Below are 20,089 nucleotides of genomic sequence, written 5' to 3'. Positions count from 1 at the left end.
TTCTAGCCTGATTTGATATATCACATCACCCCCTTTCCTTTGAAATTTTTGCGTTGAATTCAATATGGCGGTCAACAATATGCCGAACCTGCGCTTGACACACACGGCTAGGGATCTCCCTGTGCCTAACCTATTTCTTTTATGACCAATTATACCCAGGATAACTCCTTCACATTTTGTAGGGAGTGTTAAGGGACATTTGACTCTTCATAGTTCATGTAATGGGGCTTTTATCAGTCACATAGTTACACATATTATTTTGTATCTTCTGATCCCATTGCAGTCCCAGAATTATTTTTTGATATGTTTTATAGTATGCAATGAGGGACCAAATATATTTTTTCACGATTTTTGGTGATGACATGTTTTGAGATATTCAAGGTCAAAGTCAAGGTCACGTGACAAAATTATATTTTTATCCAAAGGTAGGCTTGTTATATATCACTGGAAAGCTTGTTCAATTTCCTGTACAATAAGCTTTATGCAAAATAGAGGCGGAGTTACAGCAGCTTTAGTATAGCTAAGCGGGCTCAAAAAGGGCAATTTCTGCTAACTTTGACCTTGAATAATTTAACAATTACAAGACGCACGAGACTAAAAATTTTCATACCATGCATAGTTTCAACTCCCCAAATTTCATGAAAATCGGAGATGGTCAAGTCAAAGGCTGTGTTGATTTCGCATGGAATGACTCACAGGTAATGCTTTGCAGAGAAGCGAGCATTTCAGGATTTAAATGTCAGATTTTTATTTCTGCTGACTGTACGTGCTGCATCCAGTGCTCCTACAGTGGATGAAAGCACTCACGTGATGGCTGACAAAGTCTTCCAGCAGACCACCTAGTGGTGGGAAATGTACCAGAATGAACCTTCTGAAGTATCCAAATCTTCTTGGACTCGGATTCAGGAAGATCCCTTCTGCATGAAGTTCTTATTCAACTATATATAGGGTGGCCCAAAAAAATTAAACGAACACACAATACAACGGTTCTACATTTCGGTTACCTTTTTTGGGCCACCCTGTACGTAAAAGTTAGTATAAGACTGGGTTGAAAATTAACACTGTTTTGCAATGTTCAGTCATATAATGCCAAATGGTCCTTGAAGGTAAGTTCTGATGGACTACTACGAAGAAACGATACCATTTTACTATATAGACTGTGTTCTACATTTCGACATAGTTAACACCATTGTCGAGGCAGTAGTAGTAGTAGCGAAGCACCAGTTTTCGTATCCCTTCGTCATATAAAGGCACGGCGTACATGTAAACCACGTGGTAACGGTTTCTTAGATATCCTTGTTGTAGTGGAACCGCCTGCCAGCAAAGATGGATTTCAGATGTAGGAAGACACGCAAAATTACTTGGCGCTAAGTCTGGGGAATAGAGTGGATGATGAAAATGTTTTCAGCGAAATGTAGCGTTGCAGTGTGTGGGCGGGGGCTTTCATGTATATTCACAATACCCCGACTTATCATGGCCCGTTTATTCTGGATTGAAGCACTCGTTGCGTATCCTCCACGCACCTCATCAAGTTGATGCTAAATTTCAGTCTGATTCATGTTCCTCCCATTCAAGGAAAGCACTAGAGACTGAATTTCACATGTTGCGGGCTTCTTGATTTTCTTAAAACATTATGAACACACAGCACGATGCGTAAACGCTGTTCGAATGCCTGCAAATGGCGTCCGTCATGGTATCAACTTGCACGCATGCGAACAAACGCGACCGCAGCGCCGCAGTGGCAGAATTTGCAAGCTCAACTTCTTTTGTGGATATCCTTCGTAACAATAATAATAAGCTCTTGCGCAATTCAAGTGAAAGAGAGAAGGTTATGCAGTTAATGAAATCTGACTTGCACAACTTCTTCCCTGAAATGTATCATCCTTGATCCTCGACTCTTTACATTTTGACATATGGAAATCTTTCTCTTCTCACAGGCAAATGTTCCTTCCTCTATAGAGACCTTCAGCATCAGAGATGAGAATTCGCTACAAAGTTCTCACTTCCTTCCATCTCTTGCGCAGGTGTTACGACAAAAGACCCTCTCTTCCTCCTCCTCAAAGAGAGAGAGAGAGAAAAAAGAGAACTTATTGGATGTCGTCGGTTCCCACCACCTGAATGTCGCGGCGCCACCTGCACGTATTTCTCTCTTATTCTTTATGGATTTTTAACAAGTTTGAACCTGCCGCAGAGGAAAAGCAATTTTCTTCATCCGTGTTAAAGAAAGCATGTTTTTTTTCAACGTCTGGGAAAGTGATGAATATTTTTGTGTCCCAAGACGAACTCTGTTCGTAGCGGTCGGGCGTTCTTGATGATTGGCTCTCGGAAGACCTGTTTTTGTACATGACACACAATTCGGTTCCCTACATTAAAACGATTCTGTCAAAACGTGAACGTTACAAGTGAAAGATTTATAAAGCTATAAAGGGCATTTAAATTTTTAATAAATTGAATATCACATATGTACAGTCAGCGGTAATAAAAATTCAACAACTACTAGTTTCTCTGTACGGGCTTATGTGTGTTGCCTAACTCTACGGCGATGGACATACTTGCCATTGAAAATTTGCTGTGGAAGTTCGCTCATCGCCTTGCAGTTAAGCAACACACATCCAGGGAAGCAAGTACTTCACGATCTATGTGTCCCATATTTATTGACGCTGATTGTACATGCAATTCACACATGTATGAGTGAGATAGAATATAGATGCTATGATTGTAATATTTTTCACGTATGTACACACGTGCTACCTCGGTGACCAAGTGCATTTAGTGATCTACTCACGGGATGTCTCCATCGAAGAGTCCTGGGCACTTTTCCCATTTGCGTTTGTAACGTTGTGGTCTGCTGAGCGGATTTTTTCTAGGTCAGCGCATCGCAACTATTTTCTAGCTGTCGAGAACAGAGCCCGCTAGTTCGTTCCAAGCAACTCGCCAAATGGTCTCACGAGGCTAGGTCATAACTGAAAATCTCCCACGTGAATAACGCTGGACCCCTGGTGCTAAAGCAATAGACAAACCCTATTGTGTTTGTCATTTCATCAGTAACCTCTCATCATTAACATCCTCCTTGTGACGATTAACCAAGAAAATATAGGAACGACGTAGAATAAGCAAATTACGATATGGGATATGAATATATAAATCAAATGGCTACAAACAATGGGTTATGATATTGACATACCTTAGAAATATGAACAGGAAGCGCATAACCCTCAGTAACAACAAACTGAAATTGAATCTCATTGGAAAAGTGCATGATGCATGATGCATTGATGATTGGGTTGGGTTCGTCAACACTGAAACTATTTTTACTCACTTCTCCTAATACATGAACATAAGCCACTTAAGGACAACAAAACATATCTTGAGTGCTATTTAGGACTAATATGAAGTCTTATCAAGCACAAATTGAAACATAACGAAGAACTGAAATCACTACGCAAGTCATAAAACTCTTCAGTAAAAGTGACACAGAATACACAAGCAGGACAACAGAATCCGACAGAGGATTATACTGGTCTTTGGCGCCAGAGCCTCGTTTACCTGCAAGAATGAACAGCCTATGTGAGCATAAAGTGCACTTAAACAAGACAAAAGAGATAAACATACAAGTCTGCAGTGTGCTATGTGGATAATATGGATAAGAAGCTGGCTTGTGAGGATCACTGATTGTTGTAATGGATGAGAGAACATTCGTGCTTTATCGAGGATTCGAACTTGGTACTCCAGTAGAAGGATTCAGAACGCCGAATGATTTGAGTGGAAAGGAAGATAGAGACCACATGATGAATCTAAATTAAAGAAGAAACGTCACAATGTACAAAAACTCAATATGCTAGAAGGTTGAAACGTAACGTTTATTTATGTTTTAAAATATAATAAATTCTGCCTTGGTCAGCATATTGAGATTTTACTTATCATGGAAACAAGGCTTAATGATGTTATAGTCACAATGAAAAATAAAACTTATGACGACAATGCATCTGCAAAGAATAAATAAACATCTCAGCTCTCTCTCTATCTCTCCGTGACTGTATATTCAGGTACTTGCTTTCAGCTACCTTCGGTGCTAGTATAGCATTAATATCCAATATGCTATTACAAATTGCCGCGATGGAATGAAAACACTTATCACAGCTTCTTGTCTCCCTACCCACCCTTCATTTAATTTTTATCTTCCTTCTCTCTCATTGGGTCATAATTCATGTTTTTGGAAGCGTTGGTCGGCCTCGGTTTTTGTCTCGTCTGTCTCTTCTTTCCCTCTTCCGTTCCTCGATATCACTTTCGATTTGTGAGCCGCCATAAATCGTGGGAAGCTCGACGTTCGAGCGATAATGTCTTTGTTCCTTTCCCACACTTTTCATATCCCATTAATCACATATTTTGTCTTGGTTCACCTCCCTTTTTTCACTTGTCTCTCTTGTTTCTTTCTATCTAGCGGTAAATTCTAGAGGATTTAACGCGGTCCGGTTTTCTAGATCAAGTGCAGATATGTATGACATTGTGAAAACGTGTACGTTGGAATAAATCCCTTTCAGAAGTAAAATTGTTTGTCTCGATTGTAAAACATCCCTTACATGCACATTTAGCCACAGTTTAATAAAGTAACGTATTTTTTTTAACCTCTCATGACATTTTTCAAGCTATGTAAGCAATATTTATTATATGCGATAGTACCGTTATCTCAAGGCTAACAATGCTTCATCACAACAATATGTAATATCATATTACTGTTAAAATACTAAAAATATATTGAGTTTTGAATTAAAGATTGTCTCAAAATCCGGATAACTGATACCTGGATTTTAAATTATCCGATATCTGTTATGGATCCAATGGATAATCCAGATATACGGATAATTCAGATATCCGGAAAATTCGGATATGCGGATAATCCGAATATCGGGTATTCGGATAATCTAGATAGATCAGATTTGATGAATTTGTGGAAAATACGTACAGTGAAATGCGAAAATGACCAGTAAAAGAATATGTGGATAGCCCGTACAGGATATCCGGATAGTCCGAACATTTCGGATATTCCGAATATCCGGATAATTCGAATATAGGATATCTGGATAGTGTAGATAATTCGGATATCCGGATAATTCGGATGTCAGAATATCCTATATCCGTATAGAAAATTATCCGATCACCGGAAAAAATTTTATCAGTATTTAGCCATCCCTATTTTGAATGTAAAATTATAAGAAAATGACTTTGTACAGCCACCGGCAATACAAATAGGACACACAAATCCTTAATTTATGTGCGGGCACGCTTGAAACCAGAGGTTTATACTGAATTTTCCATCTGGGTGTACCAGTTCGTTATTAGAAGGGTGTAAGAGCAAATTTAGATCCAAAATATCCAAACTTTGGAGATTTATGACAATTTTGGAAGGGTGTTTGGATAAATCACTACTTGAATCAACGACAGACTTTCCTTCGGCTTCTTACCGCATGTCGGCGCTTACTAGCAAGCGCTTGAAACAAGCTTTGCACGTGTCTGAACCCTTTTGCTTCTTGTTGAAGAGTTTCTCTCTGTTGAAGGCAGACAAATAGATATTATAATAATTTTGTTCAATTCTGTTCTTGCAGAGTTGGGAAGCTCTTCCTGCTGACACGGCAACCTTCACGCCGGATATTACTCCGCTCATCTTGGCAGCGCACAGGGATAATTATGAGATCATCAAGATTCTGCTCGATAGGGGCGCCACGTTACCTATGCCACACGACGTCAGGTAAGTTCATTCCTGTTGTCTATTTCACTTTTCCCGTCCTTACATGAGCACTGAGACTATATGGATCCATTTTTTTCTCTCTCTCTCTCAAAGGTTGAGCCTGTGTTCCACAAGGAATTTTGTTAAAATTATTTCAAGCTGTGCAATGTCTTAATGTGTTGCGTGTTCTTGGTTCCTGTTTATAATGTGTAATGGCGGAGTCCTTGTACTTTCTATATTGTTTTACGTCTAAACTCCAGATTCCTTTTGACCATGCCTGTACTGAATTCTTTACACTGTCACTGGTGTATTTGACACAGATGAATGGGGCTGTTCATTGCCAAACTTTTCCGCTAGGGGTGCCACCCCTGTTCTGTTCCTAAAGAATATCGATCGTCATCTGGTTGCCCTAAGCTTTTCATTGGAGGGCGATAGGATGGCTATTTAAACGTTCTTTTCAACGAAGTTAAGAATTTCTCGTGTAAACCGATAACAAAAATGTATTTAGCAAACCTTTAAGATTATGTAGCAAGTCATAAGTTTCCGAAAATTACATTCTCCTGAACCAAAGAATTAGGGGAAGTTGGGGGAATGGCGCTCAGCGGGCAATGGCGCTCACCCCTCTGTAGTCGTTACGGAGGGTGTTATTGAAGAGTAACCCGTGCTGACATCTAGAACCCAGTACTACGAGGCACCAAACAAAAGGCGGCAAATGTGGAGTTGACTTTTAAGAAGCAGGGTGCGAAAAACGAATTCGTCATATTTTGTTATAAAATTGGGAAGGAAAAAAGTGCAAGGTAAGTAGACGGAACGTTTAAGCTAGAGTCTTGAAAATTTTACAGATATAATAATAGTATCTCCTGTTTATTTCTTAATTATTATAAAGTAAACATTTGAGGTTCTTCATGAGACGAGAAACAAAGAACATAATATGGCGCCTATCGGGTAATGACGCTCACGCTGTTTGTGATGGGAACATGAAGGGTGCAAACACGTTTCTCATAATAAGCGTCCCATGTGTGCATTTTTGTGCAAAATTGTGCTCAATTTAATTTGTATCTGCATATTAATAAATATAAGTACTTAAGATATAGTTTCTGTATAGTACTAAAATGGTATTGATTTACTGTTAGGATGATTACTGAGTGCCATTACCCTACTAATAGGGCAATTGCGCTCACACGCACATTGTTACTTTTTGACGTTTACAGATATAACTATTAACGACAGGGAGCAAAGTGATACGCAGAGATGTACTACAAACATTGCTTTTTCAGGCCCACATTTTCTTTTTGTTTCACTGCGTACAATTTTTGAGAATTTTAAAATCTCCCTTAGATGGTCGCAATTCCCCCACTTTCCCCTAATATCTTAAAGCGCAACATCAGAGTAGCTCCAACGGGCTAAATATAGAATGTTTATGCACGAAGAGCACTAAACGTGACGTAATTTTGGTTGTCCCTAGCTGCCAGGGTCTACAATACAATAATTTACATTTTTACACTACTCTTTTATGCTTCCTCTAGTTGCGACTTGCGAGTAGGCTACGTGTAATTCAAGGGTGGGAGTAGGAATAGGAGAAACTCACAAAAATGTATTAAGTGAATAAGCGCATGATATTTATTATTATACACTATGCCCTATTCGATAACTTAATATTAACATATGTTTTCTTTGTATTAAGCAGACATTTCACCACCGTGTTTTCGTCCTTTTTGTTTTGGCTTACAACAATTTTAAAATTATAGTTCCTGTAAATTAGAAAGCTCTAGGAATTGCGAGACATGAAACAGAATATAAAATATTTTTGTGATAACTATTTTTCTCGATAAATATGTATGTGTAAAATAGAGAAGCATATTTACTAGCCATGAGGAAAAGTATAATATCACGTAAAAAAAGGAGTCAGTTATTAATAACAACTATAAAAAATAGAAGTACAGTAACGTGGAATTATTATGTATTATTCTTTACCAGATTCACAAGAATAAAGCACATAAATAGTGAAAATTGCAAGTGACGTAAACAATTGCTGTGCATATTTTAATGCTTTTTTGAGTTCCGATATATTTTCTGTTGTTGACAATCGTCTTATTAAAATTCTTAGTTTCACAGCATTGATTATTTATCTACCATGTTCTGACATAATTTTTGAGGTTAAGATGAAATTAAACTTGCATTTCAATGTAAAGCAGCACGTTCAACATCAAATTCACCATGTATTTAAATGGGAGAACAATTAATTACCCATCAAAAGCGTGGGTACACAACAGGGCTTCTGTCACCTATAATATTTGCTTTGACCAGGCCTATAAATGTTCTGAAACCAGTCCCGTACCCAAGGGGACCATGCTCCCCCCCCTTGAACTATGACATATTTTAATGTGAACGTTTAATAACCTACGGTAATAACATTGGCTTTTTTTCAGATTTTACAAGAATTTCGATTTTGTCCTCGAATAACTGAATATGTTTTTGTGAAGAGGTGCAGGCTCCAGAAGTCTGCAGTCTGTAATATTTGGTAATTTTAGTTTTATTTATCCAAGGGTATCATTTTTCCCGATTTAGTCGGGCCAGTAAATTCTTTTTAATCCGCGTCTCGACTTTTTTTTCATTTCCATAAATATTCATATGCGATTTTACCCATGCATAATGAACTGTTTTTCTATTGTTATATAAATTATTAGTTACACGTAGAAAATTTAATCACATGTTATTTTAAATAAGTTATTCTAAGAGATCGTATTTAGCTGATATCTTTCATGGAAGTTTATATGTGTAGCGATGGAAATTGTCGCTACCATTGCGCTGCGTTGTTGGCGTCACCAATGTTTATGGGGCCGTAGGGTTGGTGTTCTCATCCAAGTATGGAGATTTTAAGTTGACATGTAATTGAGTGATGCGTACCCTCGGTCATATTCACTTCATCGTGAATTCCGGGCAAACCGTAATTTCTGTTTCATAGTTTTGTCACAGTGCAGCCATATCGAGCCCTTAATAGAACTACTGAAGCAGCTCGGTCCATGCAGAACGTTTCCAAACAGCAGGAAGCACGTATCTAATACTCTTTCTGCTGCTCTTACCACATTACTATGGATTTTTACATACTATATATTCCAACTTTTATGTAAAATATGACAACACAAATATCATAATACCTTCTTTGAACTTCAAATCATACATTGAATTATGAAAATAATTAAAAAATCAACATGAACGCTTTAACACAGCAGTGACGGCCATTGGGGGGCGAGCGGTGCAGTTGCAACTTTTCGCAACTTTTACCCTAGCACTATGCTAAATCTTATCTACAAAGGGAAATAAACTGTCTTTTCCCCCAAGTTTGGCACCTTGCCCCCCCCCCCCCCCCCCGGTTTTGGAACCCAATCGCCGCCACTGGTAGAAAGCATTAAATGCGAATGGCGCCACTGGGCAGACACAAAGTCGAGTTTAGAACATTTTCCATACCAAATAGTGTGCTTAAGTAGACAAAGGAGCACATTAATACCTTCTCTAAACGCACCTTGATGCAAGTCTCACAGTAACCGATCAGTCACTTCCTGATCTTGCCTTGGTACCATTCATCCTTTTAGCACCTTCCACCCCTAGAAATCCTCCCCTTCTATCTTCCTCGCCAGAGAACTTCTGCTGAGGTAACTCCTACGGGATAAGTTTTGACAGCTCATTTACTCACCCATTCATTTCCTCCATCCAGGAAAGTTGACCACGTGACAGTTTTCATGGAGACAATACTCTTTGCTGGGTGAAGTGCGACAAGTTCTGTGTCCTTTTCTTGACTTGGCCGACCAGAACAGTTTCATAACCGTCAACTCGTGAAGGTACACAATTCCCAAGGTCTTTCGCATTTTTATGACGTGCTACAATAGTGCCGTATCCAACCAATGGTAATGTTCAAGAGAGGCAACGTAACTATAGTGGAACCACAAGGAAAGAAACCTGCGCAGAACCTCATCGCGCTGGCGGGTGGGGGAAATGACAGGAGGAAGGAGCATTCAGCGCGGCTCATGTCAGTGTTGCCAGACCTATTGATTTCTCGGGAGAATTCCTTAATAAACTATTGCTATAGAACCTCCAACGGCCCGCTCAAAAACACGTTTCCTGTTCATCTTACTTGAACATGGAGGGGAGAGGTAGAGTGGAACTCCACTCAACCATGAAAAGTGCTGTTTGAACTGTGAAATTATGACAAACGATACTCAATTGTGCTAGGACATTATTATTATTTTATTACTATTACTACATTACTATTTGGGGCCTCCCCCATGGCGCAGCGGTAGCGTCGTTGCCTTGTTATCAAGGGGTCCCGGGTTCGATACCCGGTGGAGGCACAAGTGGTTCGGATCCCACTTTAAACTGTAGGTCCAGTCCCGATTAGCCTTACTGTGCATAAAGTGGACTTAAAACATCAACTCAAACCAAACCACATTACTATTTTTAGATGGTTGTACTTTATCCCACCCGAAAATCTATTTCTATTTTAGTTATTTAAGTCGCTTTTGTGTCTCTACGGGTAAGTACGACAATTTGGATAAATGAAAAACTGATGAAATGGATGAAAAGTGACACAAACACAGTGAAACGTCCTTGCCTTACTAGGTAGAAACACTGACTTCGTAGCGTGGGCAAATTATTTTATACATGTGTGTGTGTGTGTGTGTGTGTGTGTGTGTGTGTGTGTGTATTTCTAGCAGATGTGGAGGATAGGTGGCATAGCATAAGCGTTGCTATCTTGAATTATTGAGGAAGACATGCTGTCTAATTCACCAAATATATTTCACATACGTAATGCATTTTCCCATTATGGTGCAGGACGCGTGCCCACCCCTAACGATAGCTGTACACAGAACACCAGCAGAAGGTTAAATTAATTTGTTATTGTTATCATTCGACTTGAAAGATTGTGGAAAATGAATGTTGACATAAAAGTACCTATTATTTCAGACATGTGAGTTGATTTCAGTCATAATAATTAACATCCATTATTATTATAATAGGAATGTAGAAACGTGCTAATTTCAAACTGAAGTGGTGTTTTCTGAGAGTGCACCATTATTACGGGGTAATATGCCTCGTTTACCCGCCTGATAAAAATACATTGCTTCCCCCTCGCTGAAAAAAATCTGTGGACGTCCCCTTGAACCCCAGTGCGCACGTCTATGCCCCCCCACCCCCCGAGAACTTTGTTCATCCGCTATTATTAGATCATCGGATTTTGGAGCAAATCTTCTGGTTTTCCAAGGAACAATCTCCCGCTCTTTTCAAGTCTAACCTGGCAACACTGACCCGAGCACCGATAATGGCTGGAAAGATGCGCGAACGCTTTTGACGAAAGGTTTTTTCCTTGTGGTCGAGCTATAGCACCACTTCAAACAAATCGCACAGCTAAAGTATGCACATGTCGCTTTTCAGCTACTCAAAGTAACAAAATATTGCAGTTTGCAACACTACCTTTGTGCAAAAGTAAGTGACAAATCACGTGGTGTCTCCCTCCAGACGCAAACATAAATCAAGAGTCACCCTCATGGGTGTCGCCAGAAATTTTTGTAGTGGGGAAGTATCAGACCATTGACATATACTAGAGTAGCCTACAAGAAATAACAATAATAATTTAACAATTATTGTAAATTAATAATAATAAACTAATATTGTTATTGACAATTTACTTTTGTATCCTTAGGGAGAGACTTTAGTTCGATCTATCAGATGACAACAGTTTACTTTTGAATATTTCATTTAATTATTCTATTTTGCTATAAACTTTTACACGCGAAATCTTTGAAAGTGAGGGAGTTATTTTAATCACAAAGTTCATGTTGTATGATCTCTTACATAAGAATCTTATTTTTGATACTTTTTAAAAATAACGATTAATTTGAGCCTAATTGCTACATTTTACACTTAATTTTTTCATCTAACTTTTTTAGATTTTGATCATTCTGTTGGTACTCCAATTAACTAAAGTCTATAAAAACAATAACCTTTTTGCTTTTTCTAATTTTAAATTAACTATCTCAGTTAGTAGGGCATGGTTCACTGGCCCCTTCTCGTGATACCAATGGTCCTCCTTCCCTCATAAAAAAACGACCTATACACGTACTTTGTCTCTGGAATCTGTGGAGCAAGGTCGCTCATAACGGTAGAGAAGAGGAGAAAGCGAGTGGGCGAATCTAAGCATTGTACGCTGATGCAAACGGCTGGTAGCTGCAGCCGCGTTTTTCCCTATATGCATTCACTTCCCCCTCACGCGTTCATTGGTCGAGCTCTCTCGAGACACTACTTGCGCAGAGGACTTGATTTTGTTCGCTTTCTTTAGAGATTCCCTAGACAGAGTGTAGAGCAACAAAACCTGCGTCCTATTTTTAGAAAGTCCACATCTCTCGATGACGTAGTTGTAACATTGCGCCTTCTAATCAAGGGGTCCCGGGTTCGATACGCAGTGGAGGAACATTATGGTTCGGATTCGACTTTGAACTTTAGGTCGAGTCCCGATTAGCCTGTCTGTGCATAAAGTGGACTAAAATTAAGAAACTGAGTTCCAGCACTTGGTAGAACCTGAAATAACCTAAAAGAACAGTAGAAAGTGCATTAAAACTCCGTTTATAGCAACAAAACACGTTTATTATGGTGTATTTAAAGGGCATAGGTCTAAATACACTATACAGTGCAGTACAAAGTCTGCGGGAAGCAGAATTTCATCAGGAAGTTCTCTTGTTGACTTCTAGTCACATTTAAAACCTTGCATTCTGCTTCTTTTTTTTTTGCCTGTCCGGATTAAGCGAAGTCCGGATTAACGAAGTTTTACTGTATTCAGATACTCCACCCCAGGAACGTGGATCAACATGGCAACCTTGGTCAGCAAGAGCACCTGAGAATGTGAGTGGCTGTTTTCCTTGGATAAATTCCTGGAAACGTGCTACCCTGCTCTTGTTTATATGTTTCTCAGCCGGGAGTCCTTCTCTCAACATTTCCAGGAAACCGTGGATTTCGGGAATCGATCCAGGGACGCGGAGGAGATGAATCTCAAGAAACGAAACCGGATAGCCACGGGGTTATTTTGTCCCGCGACTTTAATTAAAAGTTTATCTGGCTTCCCACGTTGACAACTGAGAGTTTCCAGGCAACTGGACTTCCCTTCCTCTCCTTCTCCTATATTCTTTTGATTTTCTGCTTCATTGCGTTTTTTCCCCTCCTGGAAAACATCTGCTCCGGGATATAAAGGGAAACTATGCGAAGAGAAGAACAGGAAAGGGCTAGAAGGTTTTTTCAGCATAGGGAAACCTCTTTGTCTCTTTTACAAGAGCGGGATAGTGTGGAATCCGTATAACTAGTTTTTTTTATACAGTAAAACCTCGTTAATCCGTACCAATGCGGGGATAAGTTGACTATTAAATCTTAAAAGGATTAAAAATCTTATATATATATATATATATGTATGTATGTATTTTAACACTTTAATAATACGAAAGAATTAAAATAATTCTGGATTAACTGAAATGACCTAAAAGAACAGTAGAAAGTGCATTAAAACTCCATTTATAACAACAAAACACGTTTATTGTGGTGTATTTAAAGGGCATAGGCCTAAATACACTATACAGTACAGTACAAAGTCTGCGGGAAATAGAATTTCATAAGTGGTTGACTGCACTTTTTTTTGCCTGTCCGGATTAAACCAAGTTCGGCTTATCGGTGTCTGGATTAACGAGGTTTTACTGTAATTATGTTTAACCAGAGCTAGAAATTAAAATTTTCACGAAACGGAACACTCTTTACTTTCGTTCAGATGCTGCTGTCTTTTTTGTCTGATTACTGCAGGGACGAGATAACGACCAGTGAAATGTAAAATTAGAGCTGAGTCGATGCCGCTACTCTTACCGATTCCCACAGATACCGATAGTTGAGATTTGCAATAATTAAAAATGTGTTCAAAATATTGCTGTGCAAATATTCTTCTGCAATTATCTGCATCAAGTTACCAAGAAATTTGCTTTAGAGTATTCAAGAATTACATCAGAATATGAAAATAGATATTATGAAAAATTACAAATGTAGTTTTGCGTGAAAAAGTTGGTGAAAAATAAAAAGAAAGTTTGAATTTGGCATAATTTTCGGGATAATGAGACTGCGTGAAAATGTCGCTCGAAATTTTTTGCGGACCTGTGAAATACCAATATGCCGGGAAATTATCGGCTGGTATCGGTAGATGAATTTCAACCGATACTTTCCGATACCGATACATCGGTATCAGCTCAGCCTCAATTAAAATATTTATATAAACATCAAATAATGCAAAATATATTGGACACAAGGCTTCTGGAACTTTTTCTTTTTAAAATTTAAACAGACGGAAATAGTTGAATGGCAGTCAGCTCGCCCAAAAGGGGGAATACATTTCTGAATTAATAATCCTCAACAAAATTAAATCCTCTTTATCTCAGTAGTACGTATTTAAAATTCAATTTGTGCAAGTGATTCGTATTGTTATTTTGGGTGTAATCAAGGGTTGGATGTTTTGTTTTGCTGACTTGAAATTTTATTCTTGGGTTATTTGGAGCAAAAAAAAGGACGACAGAAAAACACTGAAAAGGGTAAATTCAAGAATAAGGAAACACTGTAAATGGTATACAGAATGCAGCCACCGCTCCATACTTGTCTTCAACTTAGGCAACAGAGACGCCATCACACTTTGCTAAACCCCCTACGGCAACAACACATCTTCATGTATAGGGGAAACATACATGAGTCCTATAATATGTACTATTAAAGACTATTAACAATTTAATTGACGCTGAAAAGAAAAAAATGTAGTGAAATATTTTTAAAAAATAAAGTTAGACGAACCGGAACGCTCGGTAGCCATTTCTGACCAGACTGAACGAGAAAGTTCAAGATGTTCAAGAACCGGAACGCCGTTCCGGTCCACTCCGGTTCATTTCGAGCCCTGTGTTTAACCAAATATGGTTCCTAAATGTAACACTAGACAAAATTCATTAATCTCAGTAATTTGAAATGGTGGTGAACTAAAAAAGACACTAATAAAGAATTTAAATGATGATGTGATACGATGAAATGTGATAACTGGGCGTTGTGGTGTATTTGGCCATTGATCTGCTCAGCATTATTAATTTAGTAGAGGGTGTTTTCGAATACCGTAACTTGAAACGTTGTTACTCTGGCTGTATTAGCTTGTATACTGTGCTCATCATTTTAAATAAACTATTAACAGGGTGATCCGTTTGGGATGTCAGAATAGTAAACCGTTATATACAGGAAAATATTTGAATTTATTGCCTTTTAACGGTACATGCATGTGTAGGAGAGTCACACGTCTCAGCACATTAGCACCCATGACGTGTAACACTCGAAAAATTCGCATATCATAAGACACATAAAGCCATATCATTCAATGTAGCTGCTATATTGAAGTTACGAGACGTTTTATTATGAGCTGTACAGCTACGACCAATATATTCGTGGAGAAAATAACATCAGAAATACTGCAAGTCTGCCGATGAATTTGCCCTACGCTACTCATTAAGTTAGCAAAAGATTCTGATAGTGGTAAACAGAATTCTCGGTTTAACCTTAATCAAAGGTTTACTCTTTCTGTTCCCAACAATTTATAAACATATAACCCATATCAGTATTAGGGCCTCCCCGATGGCGCAGTGATAGCGTCGCCGCCTTGTAAACCGGGTTCGATGGAGGCACATAGTGGTTCGGATCGCACTTTAAACTGTAGGTCCAGTCCCGATTAGCCTTACTGTGCACAAAGTGGACTTAAAACACCAACTCAAACCAAACATCAGTATTATTCTAGATTTTATTTTTATTTTATTTTGAATTACAGCTTTTTGCAGTTCTTCCCACATCAATGTACTGCACATAAACATTATTCTATTTATATATTTAATTTTATTTGAGATTACCGCTTTAAGCAGTTTTTACCATATCTGTAAACATTCTTTAAGATATTTCCATACCACTACTTCTTCTTTTCTTGGCTCACACTGCCTTTAAGCGATTTCTAGCCAAAGGTGTCGAACACTGATTTTGTTACCTTTATTCTTGTTCCAAACACAGTAATCTGTGTGCTCATTCACTTTTCTCAGGAAATTATGTTCTCCATTGTTACTTATTATCCATATTACTGTTGCCCACCTCCGTAGCGGAGTGGTCAGTGGTCCCGGATTCGAATTCCGGCCTGGGATGGATATTCTTTGTGAGTGTCCCTTCATCAATTTCATTATATCATCGCTCATCTTCATCTTCGGGATTAGCCAACAGTGGCAGAAAAGCGAAGTAAAATAAACCAAAGTAATCACCAATCCATACTACTGTTATCTCTTTGCTATAGGTTTTGTGAAACTGTTGATAAGTTTATCATTTCGTGAATTTCGTTACCAGATTGACATATACAGGTTAGTCTCCCTGTCCTTCCAATATTCTTCTTCTTCTTTCTCGTTTTGCCTCATAGCGTCGGGATTGCCTCTGTCCACTACGTCCATCTCTCCCGTTTCTTTGCCATCCTCTTCAATTCTCATATTCCTTTTCATTCCTTTTGCTAGTTCTTCTGATTTCTTCTTCGAATGTCTTCCGGGGTCTACCTCTTGTTCTCCTTCCCTCTGTTCTAGCTTCCATGAATTGTTTTGCTTTTCTATCTTCCTCCATTCTTACCACATGTCCGAAGCATTTTTAATTGTCTTTGTGTTAGTTTCTCTTCCATTGGCTTCTGATTTAATTCTTCTGATTCTTTCATTACGTACTCTATTCTTCTCGTTTTACCAACTATTCTACGGAAGCATTTCATCTCAATTGTCGTTATTTGTCTTACTTCTTTTCCTCTTACTGGCCAGCTTTCACTTCGCCGTATAGTAGAATTGGTTCTGCTACTGACTTATACACTTGTAGTTTAGTTTTGGTGTTTATTTCCCTTTTTACAAAAATGGTCCGGCTTAGTTTGGTAGTATACATTGTTAGATTTCCTTACTCTATTCATTACTTCCTCCTCTATTCTTCCTGTCTGGTTTATGATTGTTCCCAGGTACTCGTGTCTTTCTGTCTGCTCCAGTTCTATTGAATCGCATATTAGTATGTGTATTCTTTCTATTACCTCTTCCGTTATTCCTATTTGCATCACTTTGCTCTTATTTGCATTTTGAAATGTCTATAATACTTTGAACAGTTGACAAAGTAAAAAGAATGAACGAACTCAACATTCCAACTACATAACTAAGAACTATAGTGTAATACCCAGGGCATTACAAGGAAAGGAACTATCTCTTACAGTGGATGGAGAATAAGCATTGATCAACATTGACAGGAAAGAGAGACGCCCCCTGATGCCTTAAGTATCTCTACAACTCCATACACCATCGGCCATGTTCATCCGAATGCTTCCTTCAGTAATTTCAGGGTGTGAGGTTCAGGAATGCTGCCCGCCTAAGCAATCATCCTCCTAATTCACCGAAGTCCCAACTCCATAGTTTCCGCTTGAAGTGGGGAGGGTGTGGAGGGGGAAGTCGATTGCAACTTGTGGACCGTTGAGGGCAATGTTCCGTCAAACAGCTCAGATCAATTCCAAAGGGCGCATCGCAGCATCCTTTGAGATAGGCGGAAGTCCGGAGATGTAATTTGATATCTAAGGGCTGCCTGGAGGTTTTTTTCCTTTTCTTAACCCTTAGAAGGGAAGGGGAGGAGATATTCCAGTAGCCTCTGCAGACCTGCTTGGTGTCATCATCCTCTCTCACTGTCAAAAGCGTAAAAGAAAGTTTCTCCAAACTTTCTCCAAACTCGAATGGTCTTAAGGGGGTAGTTCCGAGAAGCAAAGGTGTAGATGGTGAAAAAGATACAAAGAAAATCGAAAAAGGTGACCTATGAAAAAGGCAAAAGAAAATAACTTTTGTTTTCGTTTACGGCTCCCTGAACCATGACCCCTGGAGCAAAGATGCTCCGATGGCTTAAATGGTTGTTATTGTGTCTCCTGTTTCCTGCTCTGCTGAGATCAAAGAGAGGAGAGGAAGATACACGAGTCGTGTCCAATTTTTCCTTGATGCACCAGGGATAAAATGTGCCCAGAGTGTGGGTACGGAATTCATCGCATATTCTTCATGTATCCAAATGAATTAATTAATTTTACACACAATGAAGGCATATAGTTATCCGGGCCTTCCTTTAAACTATAGGTGCAGTCCCGATTTACCTCTCTGTGCATAAAGTGAACTTAAAACTCAAACCAACAATATTCCCTTGTGGGTGTGTAAGGGGTGACCTTCCACATAGTACACCTAATTGTCAACCTAACTTCCACTTAGTACACCCTGGACTGCATTTTGCAGACTAACGAGGCTCTGGCGTCTTGACCTACGGCCAGTATAATTCTCTGTAGGACTGTGTGTGGTGTTGTCCTGTGTTTTGTTCTTACGTGCTGAGTGTCCCTTTACAGCCTCAGCTTTTAACCGAAGTCAGAAAATTTTAATATTTGAGTTACACGACATGACAGTAATGTTATATTAGTTCTGGTAAGGGGCTGGACCACGCATAACGTGACGGGTTCCAAATAGCCTGAGTGCTGACGCACGCACAACATTAAATTCAAATTCAAATATTCCCTTGTAATGTAAATTGCGAGTTTTCAACAACCAATCTCTGTCCTATTTCTCGCTGCACATTGAAGCTGCAGAACCAGAAGTGCGCTACAAATTAGTGACAGAACAATCGGTTTTTGGTACGAGTAATTGGCAAAAGTTTGCCGAAAAGAGACAACACTTCACGCGAATTATTCAGCGTTAATGCTCTTTTGTGGTTTAACGTGGATTCTTACTGGCTATGATTCTTGTGGTCTCTATTTTTTTCTGTTTCATATTCCTTGCAACCGGTCTTTCAGCAAACTTTCAGAGCGTGCAATGTTAATTATGTAAAGCTCTTATCTGACGTCAGTTTCGTAACCTGAATCGATTCTACGGTGCGGTAAAGTTTTTCGGTGGTTAATGCTTTACTCTAGAACCATAGAGAAACTAACTATAGCTCTTGATACGTTCTCAACGTTAGAGCAGATAAAAAAATAATTGAGCAAGATAAACTTATCCCGTAGAGTGAAACAAAGTATATTTTCTCGTGTGCGCGTGTGTATATCTATATACATACGCGTACATGTACGCGTATATAAAAATGTATGTATGTATATATGTTTGTTCCGGCATAACTCTCGAACGCCTGGAGCGATTTCAACCAAACTTGGTACACATGTTACTTACAATCTGGAAGGAAATGCTGTGGGGGTAAGACACCCCTGGCACCCCTAGGGGTGCAAGTGGGAAGGGGTGACATGTAAAAATAATCGAAAACGACCGATATTAGTTTGGTTTGATTGGTTTGATTTGGTGTTTTTAAGTCCACTTTGTGCACAGTAAGGCTAATCGGGACTGGACCTACAGTGTATAGTGGGATCCGAACCACTATGTGCCTCCCCCGGGTATCGAACCCTGGACCCCTAGATTACAAGGCAACGACGAACCGATATTAGTGTGGAATCCGTAGTTTTCGGGGTCGCTAGGATGAATAGTAACACTCCCAATGTCGTTCTATTCCAAGTTCATAACTTATCGGCATGGAAATGAGAGGGGGTGAAAAATGACCTATATTAGTGTCAAATTCATAGTTTTGGAGTCGCTAAGGTGATTGGTGACATTCACGATGACCAAACTTGGTACACGATAACTTACAATCTGGAAAGAAATACTTGGGGCTAATACATCCATCGCACCCCTAGGGGTGGGGGTGGAAAGGGGTGACATGTAAAAATAATCGAAAACGACCGATATTAGTGTGGAGTCCATAGTTTTCGGGGTCGCTAAGATGAATAGTGACGCTCCCAATGCCGTTCAACTCCAAGACACCCCTGGCACCCCTAGAAGGTGGTGGTGGGAAGAGAGTGATATGTAAAACGACCGATATTAGTGTGGAATCCATAGTTTTCTGGGTCGCTAAGATGAATAGTGACACTCCCAATGCCGTTCAACCCCAAATTCATTTTACACTATAGTTAGACTTCATTATTTTCCTGTCTAATAGAAGATTGGGATAAATAAATACCCGGGCAACGCCGGGTAATCAGCTAGTAATATATGAATGGGTGTCTTTGTTGGTATAACTTGACAAGTTTAAAAACAAGACGCAGCAAATAGCTGTTGCGCAGCTCACACCACATTTCCCCAATCCATTCTCCGCAGCGACGTTGGTTCACAGTGTTGCAACCTAGAGGGAGCGGAATGGTCTGAGGATTTTCAACGAAATTTGTATTCGCTGTTCCCTGGGCTGTTTTCTACCTGTCGGAGTACAGAA

At 39.2% G+C, this 20,089-nt stretch overlaps 1 protein-coding gene across 1 annotated transcript in view; it reads left to right on the top strand.

Moving 5' to 3' along the window:
• Trpgamma (Transient receptor potential cation channel gamma) overlaps positions 1-20,089 on the top strand; it is a 449,908-nt gene that overhangs the window by 237,200 nt on the left and 192,619 nt on the right. Inside the window, exon 4 of the mRNA XM_083119232.1 lies at positions 5,604-5,746. Within this exon, the coding sequence (XP_082975358.1) occupies positions 5,604-5,746 (143 nt within the window). The remainder of the gene's footprint in view (positions 1-5,603; positions 5,747-20,089) is intronic.

The sequence above is a fragment of the Lepisma saccharinum genome, chromosome 3, assembly GCF_977018435.1.
Source record: "Lepisma saccharinum chromosome 3, izLepSacc3.1, whole genome shotgun sequence".
Taxonomy (NCBI): Eukaryota; Metazoa; Arthropoda; class Insecta; order Zygentoma; family Lepismatidae; genus Lepisma; species Lepisma saccharinum.
Note: the sequence above shows the minus strand (reverse complement) of the source record. Positions and strands in the feature narration are given on the sequence as shown.